At 42.5% G+C, this 19,829-nt stretch overlaps 1 protein-coding gene across 1 annotated transcript; it reads left to right on the top strand.

Moving 5' to 3' along the window:
- Window positions 1–1,110: 1,110 nt before the first annotated feature.
- LOC139660244 (CD109 antigen-like) lies at window positions 1,111–18,118 on the top strand (the record flags this gene model as incomplete). Its single annotated transcript, XM_071538339.1, has 32 exons — window positions 1,111–1,190; window positions 1,898–2,058; window positions 2,144–2,172; window positions 2,339–2,575; window positions 2,691–2,816; window positions 2,953–2,992; window positions 3,095–3,176; window positions 3,297–3,315; window positions 3,521–3,653; window positions 3,749–3,858; window positions 3,968–4,159; window positions 4,388–4,492; window positions 4,617–4,679; window positions 5,054–5,224; window positions 5,679–5,831; window positions 6,760–6,829; window positions 7,096–7,180; window positions 7,365–7,482; window positions 7,677–7,790; window positions 8,034–8,252; window positions 8,572–8,713; window positions 9,824–10,000; window positions 10,191–10,272; window positions 10,731–10,962; window positions 11,194–11,362; window positions 14,595–14,785; window positions 15,230–15,385; window positions 15,615–15,680; window positions 16,480–16,622; window positions 16,820–16,976; window positions 17,597–17,699; window positions 17,957–18,118. Coding segments are annotated over exons 1-32 (4,087 nt in total), but the record flags the coding sequence as incomplete, so codon positions are not given.
- Window positions 18,119–19,829: the final 1,711 nt, after the last annotated feature.

Raw genomic sequence — 19,829 nt, 5'->3', positions numbered from 1 at the left:
GCCTTGACTTTACTACCACCTGCTGGTAATGAACAGTTAATGCAGGCTTTTACTATACCATCATCATGTTTGTCAATTAAAACCTTTATTATAAGTCAGTGGTGAAAACATGGTCAGTCTCTCACTCACAATATCAACTTGTCTCTCCTCTGGTGCTATTCTTACTGCATAGTCTATGTGCAACCTGTGTTTTTGTGTAGCACTCCCATTCTTACAGTTGTTGTTTTGGATAAAATGAGTGGCATCTTTTGTTCAAATACATTAAAATGTATTTAAAACAGTAGTGGCAGCAATATTGGATAGGAAGTGTTTGGAGAAAGTAATGAAGCACCGCATTTTGGAGACTGGTCGCCATTCTGACAAAAATTTCCCTGGCACAAAGCCTCGCCGATACTTGGCTGTCCTGTCGCCTTCTGTGCTCTCAAGGTAATAAAAGGGCACACCTACAGTATTTCTGAGTTAATTAGAGAAACATGACACTATGGATTCATAATCAGAGAACTATCCATAATCATAGCCCTATTCAGATCTGCATGAAGCGGTGAAATCATTCAAAAGCTGCTCATGATTGATGCAAAGTTCCAATAGCAGCCTCTTTGTCTTTTAGATAACATTCCAAGAACCAAACTGCGAGCCCCAGTCTGTTTGTGTCATGTAACATGTTTTGTATGTACAGTTAGGTGTATTCCCTCTGACATTTGAGACATATTTGCTGCTTAGTATGGATAGAGTAACACCAGTGTCTCACTGTGCGTTTGGGCAGGACTGGGAATTGTCAGAGTGTGTGAATAGACAAACAGGACATGTCCCTCTGGGCAAAGGTGTTGAGAGTGTGGGGGATCAACGTCAACCCTTCTCCAGGACAAGGAACCAAAATATGATATGGCTGTGTGTAAGAATATACATATTATGCAGTGAGAGTGAGAGTGTGTATATGCATGTGCGAGTATAACCCCATAGCGGGTTTTGGCACGGGACAATAGGTGGGGTTTTGTCACATGCAGGTACAGGTCAGTCGAGCTTCGCGGGCTGGTCGTCGTCAGTTTGGAGTCTGGACCAGAAGAGACTGCTGGTCTTGTGGTTAGTTGTTGAGCCGGCAGCAGAAGAAGCATGAGTGGGATCTGGATCCTGGCAGTGTGTGTGGGAGTCTTGTGCTCGGCTACACCTAGTTCCGCTCAGGATTCATCCAAGTAAGTGGCTTGTGAATGAAATCAGTACCAGTCTCAGCAACGCTGAGATTTTCAGTTACATAATAGTTCCTCATATTCTACTGTGCGTTTCAACAAATAATTTCTTCCTTGGAAATATGTAAGAAAGTCTGATTTACTCTCTTGTAATTTCTAGGGTTGACTTATATATGGGTCTTGATATATATATACTGTATATACAGTATATCAAGAGTTTGGCCTTTTATTAAATATCAGACATTGGCCAGTCATGTCGATATGACCACAGTTATATAAAACCTGCATTTAAATTTTATTTTCTTTGGATATTTTATTCATTCATTTAATTGTTCAATAATGTTTTTCTTTAAATGAATTCCTTATTTAAAGCTGGTAATCTCTCCCAGAGTTTAGCTGGAGTGGGTCACTCTGCCTAAACGTAAAAGGATTTCATTCGTCTGGGTTTCAATGAAGAGTTTTAGTATCACCTGATGGTCTAAATGCTGTTTCAGAGGCTTTGTCACCTTGACAAGAATAACATTCCAGACGGAAACACTGAATACTTGTAATCTTTTGGCATGAAAATGGAAAATTTTAAAGATATTGAGGATCGGCTATTGGCAGCTTCAGTACAAAAATATTGGTATTATCCTTCAAAAACCCATAGAAGTTGAACCCTACTTGTTTCCCTAATCAATGACAACTCATTATTTCCGTCCTCCCTCCTGTAGTATGAGGACATTGTATCTGATCTCAGGTCCGGAGGTGTTGCATGGTGGGATCCCCATTCCGCTGGGTGTCACCGTCCTCACCGACTCCCCTGTTAGGGTGACGGCCCAAGTGACGCTTGGCAAGACCAGTCTAGCCCTGGCAGAGGACACCTTCCAAGGAGGTGACACTGGAATTATAAGTCTACCACTATGATATTAACACAGGTTTGACAAGAGAAATCCTAAAGCATCATTCTGTTTTTTCAGGTGTGACTGGGGTTCTCACTCTCCCTCCTGTGAGTATGTTTTCCCTCTTCTTTAATTTTTACATTTATAAAACCACAGCATGTCTCTTTCAACAGATGCGTGAAGAATCAAGGTTTGTAGCGATTCAATAAGCTGTTCCTACAGCCTGGTATCACAGGTAAACCTTTATTAAGATGCTTTCTATGAACTCTCTAGATTCCCGGAGACTCTCTAACCCAGAGTTCCCTCTTCACCTTGGCGGTGAGGGGCTACCGGGGGAACGAACTCCTCTTCGCCAACATCACCGCCCTCAGCTTCAACCTCAGAAGCGTCTCCACCTTCATCCAAACTGACAGATCACGCTACCGGCCCGAGGACACGGTCAGAGTGAGAGTTGCGTCTGTCCAGTTGGATAACCGTCCATACAAAGGCCCGGTGGATATATCCATACAGGTGGGTCTCAGTCCTCTGTGTGAGAGAACAAAGCCTAGAGAAGTTGAATAGATTTTATAGTCGGGGCATTGTGTGGCCGTGGAGAGTCTGACTGGCGTTCCTTTGTCGTGCTCAGGACCCCGGGGGGAACATTGTCCAAAGGTGGGATTCCGCTGGCAGTCATCTGGGAATTGTGTCGACGGAATTCAATTTGTCCCAGACTGCTTCTGTTGGTCGGTGGGCCATCACAACTACAGTCAATGTAAGGATCCTGTATTGAAATGTATTCTTCATCATTATGCTGTTTGAAACGAGTGGATGTTTTTGAAAGGAATGATATGAAATGAACAATTGCAGAAAAGCCCCAGATGTTTTACCTCCACTCCCTTTCTCTGCAGGGCATGAGCGATGAGAAAGCATTCATTGTGGAACATTCTGGTAACTTTTTACATAAATTTAGCAATTTATTGGAAATTTTGTTTTTTTAAAGACACACATAATGACTGCCATGCCTTCATTTTCTACTGACTGCTGTTGCAGAACCTCATCTCTTTGAATTACTGGTCAAGACGGCTGCCAAGGTCCTAGTGGGAGATGACATTTCAGGAACTGTGAGAGCCCTGTGAGTTCAATGAGCTTATGCAAATGAATAATACTGCATTTGCAAGTGTAATGAGCTCAGTTTGTCTTTTACATTCCAAACATGCTGTGGAGTGTATTATTTTTGTTTATTTTTCTCCAGGCACCGCGGTGGACAGCCTGTAAAAGGGACACTATCTATCTCGATCACTCTGGCTTCAGCTTTGTTCAATTCTGGCCGTCCATTCATCCTTAATCAAACCAAAGAGGTGAGGTTTATACTGTCCCATCAGCCCCATTAAGAAGTATGCAGGAGATATTCAGCACATTGAGTCAGTATTGTAAGGTATCGGCATTATTAGTCATCGTTTGACCCGTCATTTTCAGATCCATGGGTCAACACAGTTCTTCTTCAGCAAAGATCAGCTCCCGGCCCTGCACCAGTACAGTTCATCAGGAATGGGCGATGACGGTCATGTTGTCGTGCAAATCACTGCCAGCATTACTGAGATCAAAACAGGTTTGTGAGATGTTTTTTTCCTAATTTGAAGAAAGATGCTGAAAGTGTAGTATGAATTGCAACTCCACTTTGTTTCATGATCTCTTGTCCCCCAGGACTTGAAGTGAACAGAACAGTTGAAGTGCAGGTTATGGAAAACGCATTCCGGCTCACATTCTACAATTTCCCACAAGTCCTGAAGCCATCTTTACACTTCTCTACAAAAGTGAGCAAATTATTATTTTCCTGTTTATTCGACATCTGTTTGTATCACCGATGTATTGTCACTGCCATGATCTAACCAGTAACCGACCTCCTCTCTGTGTATTTCACAGCTTAGTATATCTAGGTTTGATGGACGGCCGCTGAGCTCATCTGAGTTACTGAACCCTGTACTGGTTGAAGTCACTCAGAGAACATCCCAGATGGATGCTGAACCTACAAAACTGACACTTGCAGTGCCTGAGGACGGGAATATCCACATAGAGTTCACGTTACAGGATGGAGTAGTGATGCTTTTCATCCATGTGAGTGTTGTTTTTTGTGAATGTTGGTCCTCAGGGAAAAAGCCATGTTCAGCAGTTTCGTTGTATCTAGGCTGTGCAGTTTTAATGCAGTAAGGCTATAGATGTGTTTGTGTCAGATGTCACAGGAAGGGCAGGTGTATGCAAACATCCAAAAATCCTAACAGATTTGTTCAGGTGAGGTGTTAGTTTCCTTTAAGTCTGAGAAAAATAATGGTGTTTTACATGCAGGCAAAATATATGTCCAGTGAGGAGACTCTGGAGCTCCACAGCAACTACTCCTCTCCTAGTGGCTCATATATTCAGATCCTCCCAGTCAACGCTGTCCCTGCACAGGTAACCTGAACATATACACTGTAGCATCATACACTAGAATAAAGCAAAACTTATGCCTGGATTATACTGTATTGTTAATTATACCGTCAAGACACATTTGATGTAACATTTCTTTGTGTTCCAGATTGGCTTGCCTCTTGAAATAGGTGTGGAGAGCACTTTTCAACCCAGTGAGCTTCACTATGTGGTATGTCTGGTCACACAGATAAAGTAATATCACTCAAATAAACATAATCAGTACTGAAGACTTTATAGATGCCATGTTACTTTGTAGAAGTTTTAATCAGGCACTTGTCTAGGAAATGAATCACACAGAAGCAAGCGTTGTTCATTAAAGCTCAGGTGGTCAGTTACTTTTTGAATGAAATGAATCATGATAATGATGCAACATTATCAGCCCAAAGTCTGGAGATGGATAGATATCACTATGCTAAAAATTAGTTACGGGGGGAGAAGTCTGTAAAATGCCAACTACCCAACACATTTTTTTTTTCCCAGGTGCAGTAACTAGCGTACTGATTATTTTCCATCTCTATCTCTCCTGTGTTGTTGCGCTTCCAGGTAAGCTCTAGAGGTCAAGTGGTGGCTGCTGGGACAAAGAATTCCTCATCCTTTTCGCTGGCCCCAACAATGTCCTGGTCTCCTGAGGCCTGTATCACTGTCTACTGTGTCCTTCCTGATGGAGAGGTCACCAGTGACACAGCGCACCTGCCCATCCAACAACACAACTATGTAATTTGTTTTCCTGAGCTTGATCACTTCACATTCAAACAGTATTTGGGGTGGATATTGTTATTTCAAACCCATAGCTAGTGGATTTAAAGTAATAATCTGACATTTTCATATACATAAATGCCCTTTTTACTGCTTTCTATCATCAATTGAAGTAACATAATAGTGACTCAACCTCTGTCCAGTTCAGTTGCTCTATCAGTTGCTGTTCTGGCTGAACAGACAGAGAAAAGAGTGCCACCTACAGAAACTCAAACTCAACAGAAAATTCAAGGAAGAAGACGTCACAGTACTGGACACACTGTTTGATTGACTGATCTGTGGGAAGAGCAGTGCAGAAACACCACAGCAATGAGCGCTGAGCAGTGATTTGAGTTACCTTATTCTTTATGATACTGATGGTGTCGATGCTCCTTGACTTGCCTGTGATTTGGTGTGTATTTGCTCTCCTCAGGTGTCTCTGAACTGGAGCAGTGACAAGGCCAAGCCAGGTGACCAGGTGTCCCTTACTGTGACCGTCACCGAACCCGCGTCCCAGGTAGGAATCCTGGTGATGGAGGTGGATGACAGCGCTCCAGAGGTTGACCAGGACTTCACAGTGGAGAAGGTATGCCAACCCTTCAAGAACTTTGTATTTGATTGGCCAAACCTCAGAGCGGGACAGCTGTCTCAGGATCAAAACAGATCCTTTATCGGCATCTTGACAGATACCCAGAAGCTACACTATACTGTAAATCCTTGTGTGAAATGTACCGTTCAATACAATGTATGTCTTTGTATTGTTTGTGTTTAGAGACAAAAGACCACGATCGAATCTCTGAAACTTAAACTTCTGTGAACCTCCTTCAGAAAGTCAAATGAACATGACCTGTTTAGATACTGTCAGATTTGCTTGACTTCCTTTGTAGATCTTTTAGTTTGATTACAAAGCACCAATCACCCCAATCTCCTTAATCTTTTGTAACAGCTTCTTAGACAAGCGTTCCCCAGTCAGCTACTGTATCGGTATTTGGAGTCTGGCGGCTAAACCGGTTGGACTGGATGTAACCTATCTGTCCGCTTTGTTAGGAGGTGACTCTGCTGTTTCTAAGAGCTGGTAACTCTAGTGTGTTGTGTGCGTGTGTGGAGGGGGGGGTGTACGTAGGACCTGGGGGTGATCGATGGATGCATGACCGAGGAGACAAAGCCACACCACAGCGAATTGTCTCAGGGTGACCTTTTCTCCATCTCTACCTGGGAACACCCTGGGGGCCTAGAGATCTGTGATTGTTTTACGTCTTACATCACACACCAAGACCTGACCTATATTTCACGGGCTTTGTCTGTAATCATAAGGAGTGTCAGAATGTCTACCTACCGCGTTGATTTTACTATCATCCTAGTGATGTTTCATCTGATTGTGAATCTCACAACAAGGATGAGGTACATGCTTTCATGTCGATTCACAACCTGTCTAAACACACTGGCTGTTTTTTATGGGTTGCAATAACACCTTTGGTATTCTTAACATCTGTTTTGTGTCTCTTTCACCGCAGGAATGTAATATTATGGTGCTGACCAATGCCAGACTGTATAAGGCAAAGCAGCCCGATGAACCAAAAAAGGGTATGATGATAAATAATCCATTGAATAAAGTTAATGTTCATGCTCACACACAAAATGTGGATCTCACCCTATTGTCCCTACTGTGTGGAATATCACATATATATGGCACCACATTTTTGTTTGGAGTCCCTCTTGTGGACATTTAGCATATTGCATCGGTCCGACAAGTTCTGCATTGTTGGATTTAACTGTTGTTGTCTGGATATCAGTGCTTTCTGGTCTCCCTCTGATATCCTTTGTCTCTCCTTTACATCATTCAGAGGGAGATGCCTTAATGCCAGAGAAGTACTGGAGGCACTGGATGGATCAGGCTGCTACTGATTCCTGGCTGTGGCTGGACACCAATGTTAGGTGAGTGCGAAAGGGCACACATGCTTGAAATGGGTGGAAGTATGAAATAACTGAACAGCAAACACCATTGCAAGAATCATTGTCTATTATAAGCACAGTAGACAGATTTATTAAATTTATACTGCGTACTCATATTTGGGGCTGAACTCACAACATAAATACTGTGTTATACTATTTCATTTAGTGATTCAACGTGGACAAGTCCGACAGTAACAGTACCAGACAGCATTACTTCTTGGAGAGCTGTAGCTCTGGTGATGTCAGAGAACCGGGGTTTGGGGTTCACACCTGTGCCACAGAGGGTATGTACAAACTCTATTTCTATTATACTGTACCTCAACTTAAAGGTTTTAGTAGTAGTAGTAGTAGTATTACTTGACCACTTAGGCTATCACTGTACTGGTAGCAGCCCTGTGCCTTACCAGCTGAACCTGTTCAGTACCTCTAAAGTCAGCCAAAGTTGCTATTGAATTAGATTATGTCCTCTCCTTCGCAGCTGACAGTCTCCAAGGACTTCTTCTTGTCTGTGGATGTCCCATCATATCTTATCAGAGGGGAGGAGATTGTCCTGGAGGTGAACGTCTTCAACCATCTTGACAGGGACTTGGAGGTATGGGGACTACTGTAAATACACCACTACCAAATCATTGTACATGTATTACTTTCCCCTTTAGACACAATTCCCAGAAACTCCCTGACTGATCTTCCAGTAACAAAATTAGCTCTTGTAATAATTCCAACCTCTTTTCTCTTTTCTTCTCAATATTATACCATGGCATACAGTGTGTGTTCCACTCTTTGACTAAAACAATCCTACTTTCACCCCCATCTCCCCATGCGTTGCTCTCCACAGGTCATACTGCTGGTAGCACAGAGTGACGCCTTCGAGTTTGTTTTGGCAGACCGAGGGGACATCTCTGTGGTGAATGCATGGAAACTCACTGCAGGAAGTCAGGATGCTGCTTCAGCCCTCTTTCCTATAAGGCCCTTGGCTCTGGGCGAGATGGAAATATCTGTGGACGCCATATCTGCCGAGGCCTCAGACAGCCTTTTGCGGACTGCGCTTGTGAAGGTATAGAGGACTGAAACAATGGCAAATACTGAGGAATTTTTCTGTGGGTGCAAATCTAAGCGTGATCTAACATACTGGGCTTGTGACCGTGAAAGTTGGCTGTTCAAATCCCTGGACGGGCTGGGAAAATGCATTGTAGCTATGATGTGTCTGTATGAGAAGTGCTTTTAGATTATGAATGCAGTAGGTTTAGTTGATGTGAAGTCCTTGTTTCACCCTACTTTTACTCCTCAGAATACTACACAACGTATAATGCAGCGTGCTACGTGGCATACAGTTAATCCTATGATAACACTGAATTACTTCCATGTTCCTGAAGCCGGAGGGAGTTGAACAGTCCTACTCAAAGACTCTGTTCCTGGAGCTGGCACCACATATGCGCAACGATTCCAGAGACGTCTCCTTCTCCTTTCCACCAGATGTGGTGCCGGGCAGCCAGAGGGCCCATGTGGCAGTGGTTGGTAAGTCTACCATTTGTCCTCCCCGCTCTGCCAATGGCGGTTCCATCTGAGCGCAGTTTATGTTTACATTTAGCGAATTAGGCATGTGCAATATGTGCCCACTTTTCGCTTTGTGTTTGGATGATGTGCGCGGGGTAGATGGGCATCGAATTCAGAGCGCTCGGGTATTGAATGTTGAAAATGGAAACGGCGATGGCCATCGAAATAGGAATGTTCACAGCGGGGCAGATTCTGAACAGCTGTCAGGTTGTTTGGCTTAGCTCCATTCAGGTTGAAGGGTGTTGGGCATTTGTCACGGTAGAGAGGCGAGCTTCCATCTTTCTCTTGGTTGAAGTCAAACTTATGGTTCCTGTGCTTGTGTGATTCTCTGCTTTATTAAACATCAAGCAAGCGTCTAGGATGCTGGTATTTTTGTCTGTACTTTTGTGCTTGTGATGCTGTTTTATGACTTATTTTCCATTCTTTCATACCTTGTAACTTAAACCACAGGTCTGACTTTCCAAGTGGCCATTTCAACTGTGCGTACGATTCAACAGTTTCCACATTTGAGCAGATATTTTGTGAAGCATATATTTTCTTTGCACACCTTCACTCTTCCCACAATCCGAGTTTATCTGTTAATAACACCATATTGCACTATTTCTACATATCGAACCAAACAGATTACATACATTTCAGAACATGTAATGAATTGAAATACTATTACCTGCCTAGTGATTAAAGGAGTGAATAAAGGAGACAGGTGGGACACAGGTATTAGAGGAGCTTCTTGTTCACATCGTGTCTTCAGTGATGGACAGTGATGGTAGAGGTGGGAAGAATCTATGTTCTGAATGACAAGCAGTATATCTACTGCTTGTCATTCAGCTCTGCATTAACCTGGTTTCAGTCCTCATCTGGCCACTGTGGCGTTTTGCACACCATTAAAGCCCTACTGACACATGATCTACATGATATCACATTTGAACCACATGCACTCGCTCTCCCCCTTCAGCTCTATTTGGTCTGAAATACCATCTGCCCCAGACAGTATGCCGACTGTCTTAGCAAACCACATGTTGCGCAATGCTTGAATCCTTCCTACTTTCCTTCCTGTATTGCTTTACACAGGTGAAAACCTTGGCTTGTCCATCAACAGCCTGGATTTGCTGGTTCAGATGCCTGATGGTTGTGGGGAGCAGAACATGATCCACTTTGCACCAAGCGTTTATGTTGTCCAGTACCTGAGCAACTATCCGCAGGACCATGAGGAGATCAGGTCCCGGGCTCTGGGCTATATGATGGAAGGTAATCTGCTTTCACATGACTCATTGGTGTCATTGACTTGTTTAGAGGTGCTACTGCCACGTAATAGGGGAATCTTCTGATTAATACTTCACTGGTTTAGGATTACTTCAGGGGGTTGTAATATGGTTCTATATCCCTGCTTAGTGCATTTCCTTGTTGGATGTCATGTTATATTTTTTGTGGTGATAAGGATACCAGAGGGAACTGTCCTACCAGCGAGATGATGGTTCCTTCAGTGCTTTTGGAGCCAGCGACACCTCTGGGAGCACATGGTAGGTCACCAGTGTACATTGTACATAGTTTTATTTACGTGGTACACGGCTGACAGTCTTTCAGTCTTTTCTTTTGTCATTTCTTTTTCAAAACAAGTGAAAAATTCTGCCAATGCAGTTTCACTTGTTTCAGGAATTGTCTAGAAACAAGTGTCAATATCTTGAAACAAGGCTGAATAAGGCAGATCATTCCACTAGTAGCAAGAAAATGACGCTTGAGTCAATAAACTTCTTGACATAAGTTGCGTTAGAAACAAGATTTTAAGACTTAATACTAGATCAAATGATATTTCTGTGTGCATAGCTGGACATGTTTTAAATGAGCTTTTGTCTTGTGTTCTGCTTGAGTTATGGTACGCAAACAGAGATATAAAGTATCTGAATATCTGAAAGAGAGCCAGCTGATTGCCTCGATCTCTTGGTCCCTGATGCTCCTACTCCTCTTTTTCTGGTCCTAGGCTTACGGCATTCGTGCTGAGGTGTTTCCTCCAGGCCCAGCCCTTCATGCAGGTGGACCAGAGTGTCCTCTCCAGGGCATCTAGCTGGCTGCTGAGCCACCAGGGGCCCGAAGGGGAGTTCGATGAGGTGGGCAGGGTGATCCACACAGAGCTGCAGGGAGGCCTGGATGACGGTCCGGTGGCGCTCACCGCCTACGTACTGATAGCACTGCTGGAGGATCATACCTATGTGGTGAGTTAGGGGGAATGTGTGATTGTCAGAAGGTGGCTGAGATAAGGGATTTTACAGAATTTCAGAATTTTACATAGGACACTTGAAAAATATTCCATTACTGTGTCAACCACCACGTTAATTTGAAATGATTTAGGATATGTGTCATATTTCAGTTCAAAAATATGAAGAAATGGCACAGGAAGCCAGTTTGCAGTATTGATGTCTCGCCTTTGGTTCCTCTGTGTGAAGGACATACCCGATAATGTGTCCCTGGCCAAGAAGTACCTGGAGAACAGAGTGCCTGGTGGAGTGGTCAGTAACTACAGCCTGTGTCTGGTGGTGTATGCTTTAACCCTGGCCAACAGTCCAGTAGCTGAAACTGCCCTGGCTGAGCTCAACAGGAGAGCTGAAAACAAAGGTAATTTTATAAAGGCTGCTCCTAAAGATTACACTAAAGCCATAAACACTGGTATCCCACAGCATTCTACACCAACCAATCAAGTACTGACATACTGAATATTCCCACTGTTACTTTCTGATCAGTAGGCTGGAAAATTCTCCCCAGGAAGCAGAATGATAAAATGTTTTCATATCATGGATAAATGTATTTTTAATTGCACAGATATTTTAGTTTTAAAGATTTGGAATCCTTTCATTGCACAGTAGGCCTATGCTATATCTGTTCATAGTTTACAAGCAGGGTTTTTTGTCAAATATAACAATGTAGGAACGATACCATCCTCTGTCTAAATCAAGTCTCAGTCTGTCTCAGTCACATAGTTTACCTATCTATATTCAGCAATATGTTAAGACATGTTTAGAGCTGCATTATATAAATAACTTATTTTTGACTAAAATGTCAGATGGGAACTTATTATTCCAAGGTCATGATGTGACATCAGGATGAGGTAAATGTGCCACAGCAGTTCCACTTTCATTTCTGAGTTTGACAACAGCATTTAAATTGCAAAACCACACAAACAACTGATACCATAAAAACATAAAAGCAACTATAGATCCAACACAGCTTTGATATTTTCTCTACAACATTGTATGTCCAGCTGTCTTAAATACAATGTTGGCTGTAGAGCCACTTACAGAATTAAAACGATACAGGCGGTTCATTATTTTAAAGATATCATTGGTGATATCGTTTATTAAGGGGAAATACAAGGTAAAGGGGGGGGGGGTTGTCAGGTGGTGGGTTGTAAATGGGTGATGGGGTGAGGAGAGGGAGTGAGCACAGGTGTCAGTGTGCTAAGGTTCTTGGCTTGAAGCAGCTCAAGCGGACTCCATCTTGTCCTTTTTGTTCTTTTTCTTCTCCTTCCTCTTTGGGGTAATGAGTTTGAAAAATCTCCTCATCATGGAAGGCTTCTTGGACTTTTTGTGGAGTTCTTCTCCCACCTCTTTTCCATCTTTCTCTCCAGAAAGATTGTGGCTGGTCAAAGCCTCCTCTGCCCTCTCCTTCTCCTCATTCTGTTGCTTCAGCCTGATCACCAGCTCCTCCACCGCCTTGAGCCTCATGGTCTGCTCATGGTCTTTCTTGACCATTTCCTCCATTTTTTGTTTGAGGACTTCCTTCTCCAGGTGGATGGCATCCTTCTCCTCCTTCTGCGTGGCAATCTCTTTCTCGAGATTTTCGACTTCTTGCCAGTGCGCATGCTTCATCTCACCGATCCTGTTTTTCATTGCCAGCTCATAGGCACTCTGGAGATTTTTTTGGCATTTCAGTTCTTTGCGGAGGTCCTCGTTCTGTTGGCTCCTCCTTCTCTGCCATCAGCTCGGTGGAAAGCTGCTTTCTGCAGTGGCCCATCTTTCTCAGGAGAAGTCTCTTATCCAGTATCACCTGGTGTTGCTCAGTCGTCTTCAACTGAAATGTCTCGAGTTTCCCGGCCAGCTCGTCGGTGTTATGGAGCCTTTCTGTGAGTTCCTCTATTTCTTTGCGGAGGTCATTGTTTTCTCTGCAGAGGAACTCCTCCTTCTCTCTCTGAGGGTTAGTGGCCTGCTCACATTTCTTCTGGAGGGTCATATTCTCCCTCTCGCAGGCCCAGAGCTTCATGGCCTGTTCCTTCATGTCTTTGCGGAGCTCCTCGTTCACCCGGCGGAGGCATTCCTCCCCTGCGTGAATGTTCGTGGCCTGCTCCCTGAGCCTCTCCTTTTCTTTCTGGACGGCCATATTGTCCTTCTCGCAGGCCTCCAGTTTCATGGCCTGCTCCTTCAGGTTCCTGCGGAGGTCTTCATTCTCTCGGCAGAGGAACTCGTGGTCCTTGTCTGCCTTAGGCTTCTGGCGTCTGCTTTTGGCCATCTCTTTCTTGAGTGCCTTCAGTTGATGCTGCAGACCCATATTTGCGTGGATTTGGTCCTCGTGTTCGGAGGCCAGCTCCTTATAGTTCCGCTGAAGGTCCGCCTTCTCTGCCTCACACACCTTCAGCTTCCTGGCTAGCTCGATGGGATCCATGGTCCCCATGGTCCCCATGGTCCCCATGGTCCCCAGTGTCTTTCCGGTGGGAGCAGCAACTCTGTCACATCTGAAATGAAAAATCTTAGAGCAGAAATATTTAAAAAGTTCATAATCTGGCATCAGAAGAGAAAAGAAAGAAAGGAAAGAGAGGAAAAGCAAAGGGACACAGTGAGTTCCACTTTGCTGAGTGGACAGTCCACAAACTTTAACAGCGCCCTCTATCGACAGGCCCCTACACACCCGTTAATCTAGTGAGAATGGAAATGAAAGTGGAAGCCTACACAAGCTTATCTTTTTTGAAAGATGATGATAACATAGGGATACTAGGCTATTAAAGATTGCATTCAAATTCATATTCAAAACAGTTTTTTAGATACAAAAGTGAGATGAACATAAAAAACAATTGTATGCCCTCATTGCGTATATAATATTGCTATGCCTATTATCTTTTTTTGTTATTGCACTTATGGGAGAGAAAACTTAATAAAAAATTGCAAAGGAATTACAAGGTGCAAACACATATTATTCTAGTGCAAAATGCCTCTGATTGCCTGCAATGCCCCAAAATCTACTGTATGGCCACACAGTAGCTGCATGGTACATGACTCACTGGGCCCTATTCTGACAGATCAGGAGTGGAAAACAACATTTTGGGGTCTTCGTAAACCATGACTTTATATTACGAGGCCTTTGGACAATAATGCAGCGCTTTACTGCTAAAGCGCTATAGATAAACCAAGGGGAACACTCACTGTGACAGTGCCATGGTGACACCTTCAAAACAAATGTTTAGGGGGAATTTTGGGTCTTTGTTGTTGATATAAATGACTAAGCCCTTCGACTGGGCAGTAAATGTAAAGTTAGTGACAGTATCATCATGTATCAGGCTCTGGCTTAGGGGCCCCCCTGAGCTCTTGGGCCCCTGGGCCTGTGCCCGGTTGGCCCATTCAGTAATCCATCCATGTCCCTCTGACGGCATGTGAAGTGAGTGATGGTAAAATTAACCAAACAAGTTGTGCCTCAAATTTAGTTGGTAGAGACCATTTGCTGCATATACTGTAGCCTACGTGAGTAGTATACATTTAACAGTATAGGATGGTTAGCACACAGTGCGCATGCTAAATCTGTAGGAGTCGTTTTTGGACATGGTGATATGTTACCTTGACTGTCGTTTTTTTTTTGTCTCCAGGTGGAGTCAAGATGTGGAGATCCTCCGATGGCCTGGAGCCAGATGAAGGGCAGCTGCACGCAGCACAGATTGAGATGGTCTCTTATGTGCTGCTGGCTCTTCATAAGAATTTCCGATTCGTGGAGGCCTTTGTCCTCTTGAAGTGGCTCAGCAAGCAGAGAAACCATCTAGGAGGCTTTGGGACCACACAGGTGAGCCTAAAACATTTTCTGTTATCAAGGAACTTATGTTTAACTATGCAACTGTGTCGCTTCTCAGCCCTTTTGTTTCTATGACTTCCCTGCATTGTGGTCGCTAGCCTCACCTTGATAGCCACTGCTGAGCTCATCTCTGGCCACACCCACAGCAAATGGTATACGCCCCAAAATGTCCTGAACATCATTAAAAAGCTAATTTCAGGGAAACAGGGGACTTAGGCATGAACACAGGGTTACACACAGACACAGACACTGTAATATCATATTTATTTATTGTTATTGTAATGTGAAAAACATGCATCCTGCAGCTTTAACCAACTGTGGCACCAAAGATGTATAGCAAATAGTTTCCCCACTTTCGCACCATCGACACATGAAAGTGAAATATCTCTTAATCCAGATTTGTCATTTTGACCTTTGATTCTTTGTTTTCCTCAGGACACAGTGGTTGCCCTGCAGGCCCTGAGCTACTACGCTGTTTTCAGTGGGGCTGACGCCATTGATCTCAGGCTCAGGATGTCAATCCCAACTTCTAACTCTGTGTCACACTTGAGTATCAACTCCTCCACCTACCTGGTGTATCAGAGACAGGAGGTAATAGATTCACCTGGGTGGAATACAGATCATCTGATGTTTCTGAATTGTATCTATATAGGTATAACAGTGTGTTAAATGTTGAAAATGTTAGTTGATCCCCTGCTTTTATGTAGAGTTTCTTATCTCATGCATATAGGATTTAATATTTGGGATATTTTGTATGACGCTGTATTTACAGTATCATGTTGCTGTATAACTTTTTTTTTTTTTACTGTATGTTTCTTAGATTGATGCAGAAAAAGATCTACACATAGATATATACATGGAAGGAAGAGGATACACCTTATTTCAGGTACAGTTAAATACTATTTTATCTACTTGTGCTGAATCAGTTCTGTACTGCTGATTACATTTTCATGGTAAACTGCAGATCTGAACACAATTTTGCACGAATTCTGCTAAACCTACCCATGTTACAGGAAAATGTCACAGCACAACTCCAAACAACTCCTTACAAAGCAGGGATGTTTCCATGCATCCAGCGCTCCCACCTCAACATAAAGTATGACTTGACAACTGGAGCATGCCCAGAATGAATTGAACGCAACAGCTGTGCATGATAGCTCCGCCTAGCACAATGTACTGTATTGTGAATGCTAAAGCAAAACAGGTCAATGCAAATGCAGCATGATAATGGACTGCATTCATTCAGCAATTAACATCTGGAACACATAGCTTCATGTCCTGTCTGTGTTTAGTGTGTCCAGATAATATCACACAGAGGACTATGGTGAAAGGTTAATCTTTTCACTGTGTTCAATTTAGAGTCTGTTGTCTTCAGTTCCAGACCCCCTCTACTACACATCCTGTTTTTTACTGTGTCTTTGATTCAGGGCCATTATGTTGAAATGCGTTAAACAAATCCAGAGATTCGGTCTTTATTTATTTGGTTGGCTTTATGGAATGGTGAGTTTACTCAAGACTTTAACAGCTAATGTGATATTGTTTCCCGACCTTGAGGCATTTGCACTTCATCATCTAAAGGATCATATATTCCCTGGCCATGGTACCAGGCGCTGCAGTAAACTGTAGCGAACACACTACGAAATCTCAGTAGTCACATTCTTAAACACCTTCATGAATCCATCCAGATGAATGTCTTTTACAACTTGGAGAGCAGATCGCTTTCACAAGGACTCCAGCATGCCACAGACCATGAGGCTTTCTCATTAGATGTGGATGTCTTTGATCATGAGAGAGACCACAATCACATGCTGTTGTCTATATGCACCAGGTAAGTAGTGACTACTGGTAGGCAACACAAGTTATAAATGTCAGTTTCCATATATGTATATTCACTTTTATACATCATTTTGTATGACTTCTTCATCCATCTTTCTGTTTTTTGTCATTGTGCGTATCAACACATTATACAAAACTAGGGCATTCAAATCACACAATATCTGACTCTTGTGTTTTTTTGCTCTCTAGACTAAAGGAGAATCAAGTGATATCTCAAACAGGCATGGTCATGGTAGATGTGGGCATGCTCAGTGGTTTCACTCTCGCTCCCAGGGCCACTGCCCCTGGGGTCCTCATCAGAAAGGTGGAGACATCGCCTGGGAAAGTCAGCCTGTACCTAGATTCAGTAAGTGCTTCAGCATTATGTCATTGCTCCATGGTCAGATAGGTGAGTTGGAGGCAGATTGGTTCTAGGTTTTAGTTTTTAGGTTCTAGGTTTTAGTTTTTAGGTTCTAGGTTTTAGTTCTACAAACATTCCTTGCAGGCAGAGCTGCTCTGGAGACAGAAATAATCTCATTGGTTGAGTTAAACCTCAATGCCAAACCTCAAAGCCAAACAACCACATTTTCTCCACTTAATTGTGCATTCGTGTGCTATCGGTTCTATCGGAAAAATGAATTTCCTACTTGGAGATTTCACATGAACGCCCTTCAAAGTCGGATGATTAAGTCGGAAACCGGGAGAAAATACCTTTAACTTATTCAACATGGCAGAAGGTTTGTGTCAGTTAAATTAGCTTGTTAAGCTACAGGACATCCATGTTCATTTATCGTTTGTCGTCCGGGTTTGATTTTCCTACAAAATCATGTGATTGCAACGCTGGTGAGCAGCCGACTTGGAAGTCCTGGATGTCGTACTTTCTCACCAGCACATGAAGGCACAATTAGTAGCTGGAGATCTATTATGATATCTACTATATTGTGTTTACAGACAGCATGTATCATTCACTTCCTGGTTCCTTTGCAGCTTACCAAATCAGAAGTGTGCATTAGACTTCCATTGATCAGAGAATACAGAGTGGCCCATGTACAAGATGCTGTGGTGCAGGTTTACGACTACTATGAGCCTAGTAAGTATTGTCACTAGTTTCTGCAGTTTCATAGTATGCGTATGTATATAACTATCCTGCTTTAGCTGTACTGCTTAGTCTTTCCCCAAGTGGTTAATTGTGATGGATTAGTATTGGACTGTGGCAAAATCCAGAAACTCAAGAAACTCCCGATTTACAGACCCACTTAATACTGGCCAATATCATAAAATAAATCTACATATATTACGTACTGATGATCATAATTTTCTGATTATCTTATTCCCCCTGTTCCACAGAAAGAAGAGCAATAAGGACATACAACTCAGATATCATACACAACATGGACTCCTGTGCCTTCTGTGGTACAGACTGTAGTCGCTGCATGGCAGGGATCAGCATCAGTGTGTCCTCCACCTTCTTGTCTCATTCAACAAGCAGCGCCACCTACAGCTTAGGATGCCTACTTGTTGCAATCACTGCTTTTTTTATTGTAGTCTAATTAGATTGATGCACTCACTTGAAAGCCATATTTGGAGAACAAAATGTTGGAATGTGAAAAAAAGCTACTATATTATTTGATTTAATGAAAAATAATGAATCCTACTATAAAATGAGGAAAACTTTGTCCTTCTGTCTGTCTGCCTGTATCCATTTTGCTCCTCAATAGGGCTGCAACTAATGATTATTTTCATTGTTGATTAATCTGACGATTATTTTCTCGATTAATCGATTAGTTGTTTGGTCTATAAGATGTCAGAAAATGGTGAAAAAATTCGATCAGTGTTTCCCAAAGCCCAAGATGACGTCCTCAAATGTCTTGTTTTGTCCACAACCCAAAGATATTCAGTTTACTGCCATAGAGGAGTAAAGAAACCAGAAAATATTCACATTTAAGAAGCTGGAATCAGAGAATTTTGACTTATTTTTCTTAAAAAATTACTCAAACCGATTAATCGATTATCAAAATAGTTGTCAATTAATATAATAGTTGGCAACTAATCGATTAATCGTTGCAGCTCTACTCCTCAATGGGTTGGCCAATCAATCTGAAACTGCACATGGGCATTGAGCATTGGCATAGGCAATTTTCCCAAATTTACGCTGTTTATGCACATTTTTGGCAAGTCTGCGCGGAGTTGTGGCGCACCCATAGTAATAGTAATAGTCATGCCATGTTGATATGCACTGGATGCAATTTTGAATGTATTTTTATATGCAAAGTAGTATATAAAGTATAGTGCCCATGTGCCCTCTGCTGTCTGCTACTGTATTGAGTGTTTTTGATAGACGGAATGTGCATCAGGAATTATTGTCTTACTAATGAAATATTGTATCTGTAAAATTTCACCATTCAACTGTACTCAATGCAATTTCTTTTTTCTGGGAGGGGATGGATACGTTAGAAAACAAATCAAATAAATAATACCTCACTTTTTATCCTACCACTCTCCATATTCCATATGATATTGATGACTTGAGGATAACTTTTGATAAAGAACTGATGTACAGTTGGCAGCAGAACAAATGAAAATGATTTATTTCCCAGCTCCACATGTGTCCCGTCGTCGCCCTTTTGGCAGAAAAGGCAGACATGTTAAGCTGCCTGAAGCAATATAAAGGCTAAATTAAGATTTATTCTACCGGCTCCCCTGTACTCCCCTGCAACCTGACTTTTGGGTTCAATGTGTTTCTGCTCATGTTGATATATAACGCTCCTGGCAGCTTCTGGTCATTGAGTGCAGTAGACCTCACTGAGTTGGTGTGAATATGGCATCAAGGAAGTGTATAACCTGTAAGGTCGCTTGGGGCGAGATAAAACCCACCGTACTCCAGAGCCACGTCATGTGATTCAGAGCCAAAGGAATGCAGACTGACCTTCAGTAGTACGCTGAGGGAACACATGCTAACCATCACCAGGGAATAATCAAGTTTGACATTGCTGATGTATCATAATATATGAATGTTATTTCTAAGATTTTAGCCTACTGTGCTCAGTCAAAGCGATATTTCAGTTTGAACAACATGGTAAAACATTTTCCGGCATACTCATGATTCTGGCATTTCAGAGGTTTCTCTTTTTATCAATAATTTCACACAAGCAGAATGACTTTAAAGATGACAAAAATATGAGAAAAACAGCATCTTGGTGAACCTACTTTATTCTGTATA

This window comes from Centroberyx affinis, unplaced genomic scaffold (genome assembly GCF_046629955.1).
Source record: "Centroberyx affinis isolate AG114_WGS23_722 - 3 ecotype Tasmania unplaced genomic scaffold, CSIRO-AGI_Caff_v1 ptg003262l_1, whole genome shotgun sequence".
Taxonomy (NCBI): Eukaryota; Metazoa; Chordata; class Actinopteri; order Beryciformes; family Berycidae; genus Centroberyx; species Centroberyx affinis.
The sequence above is the reverse complement of the archived record's forward strand: the minus strand, read 5'-3'. Positions and strand labels throughout refer to the sequence as shown.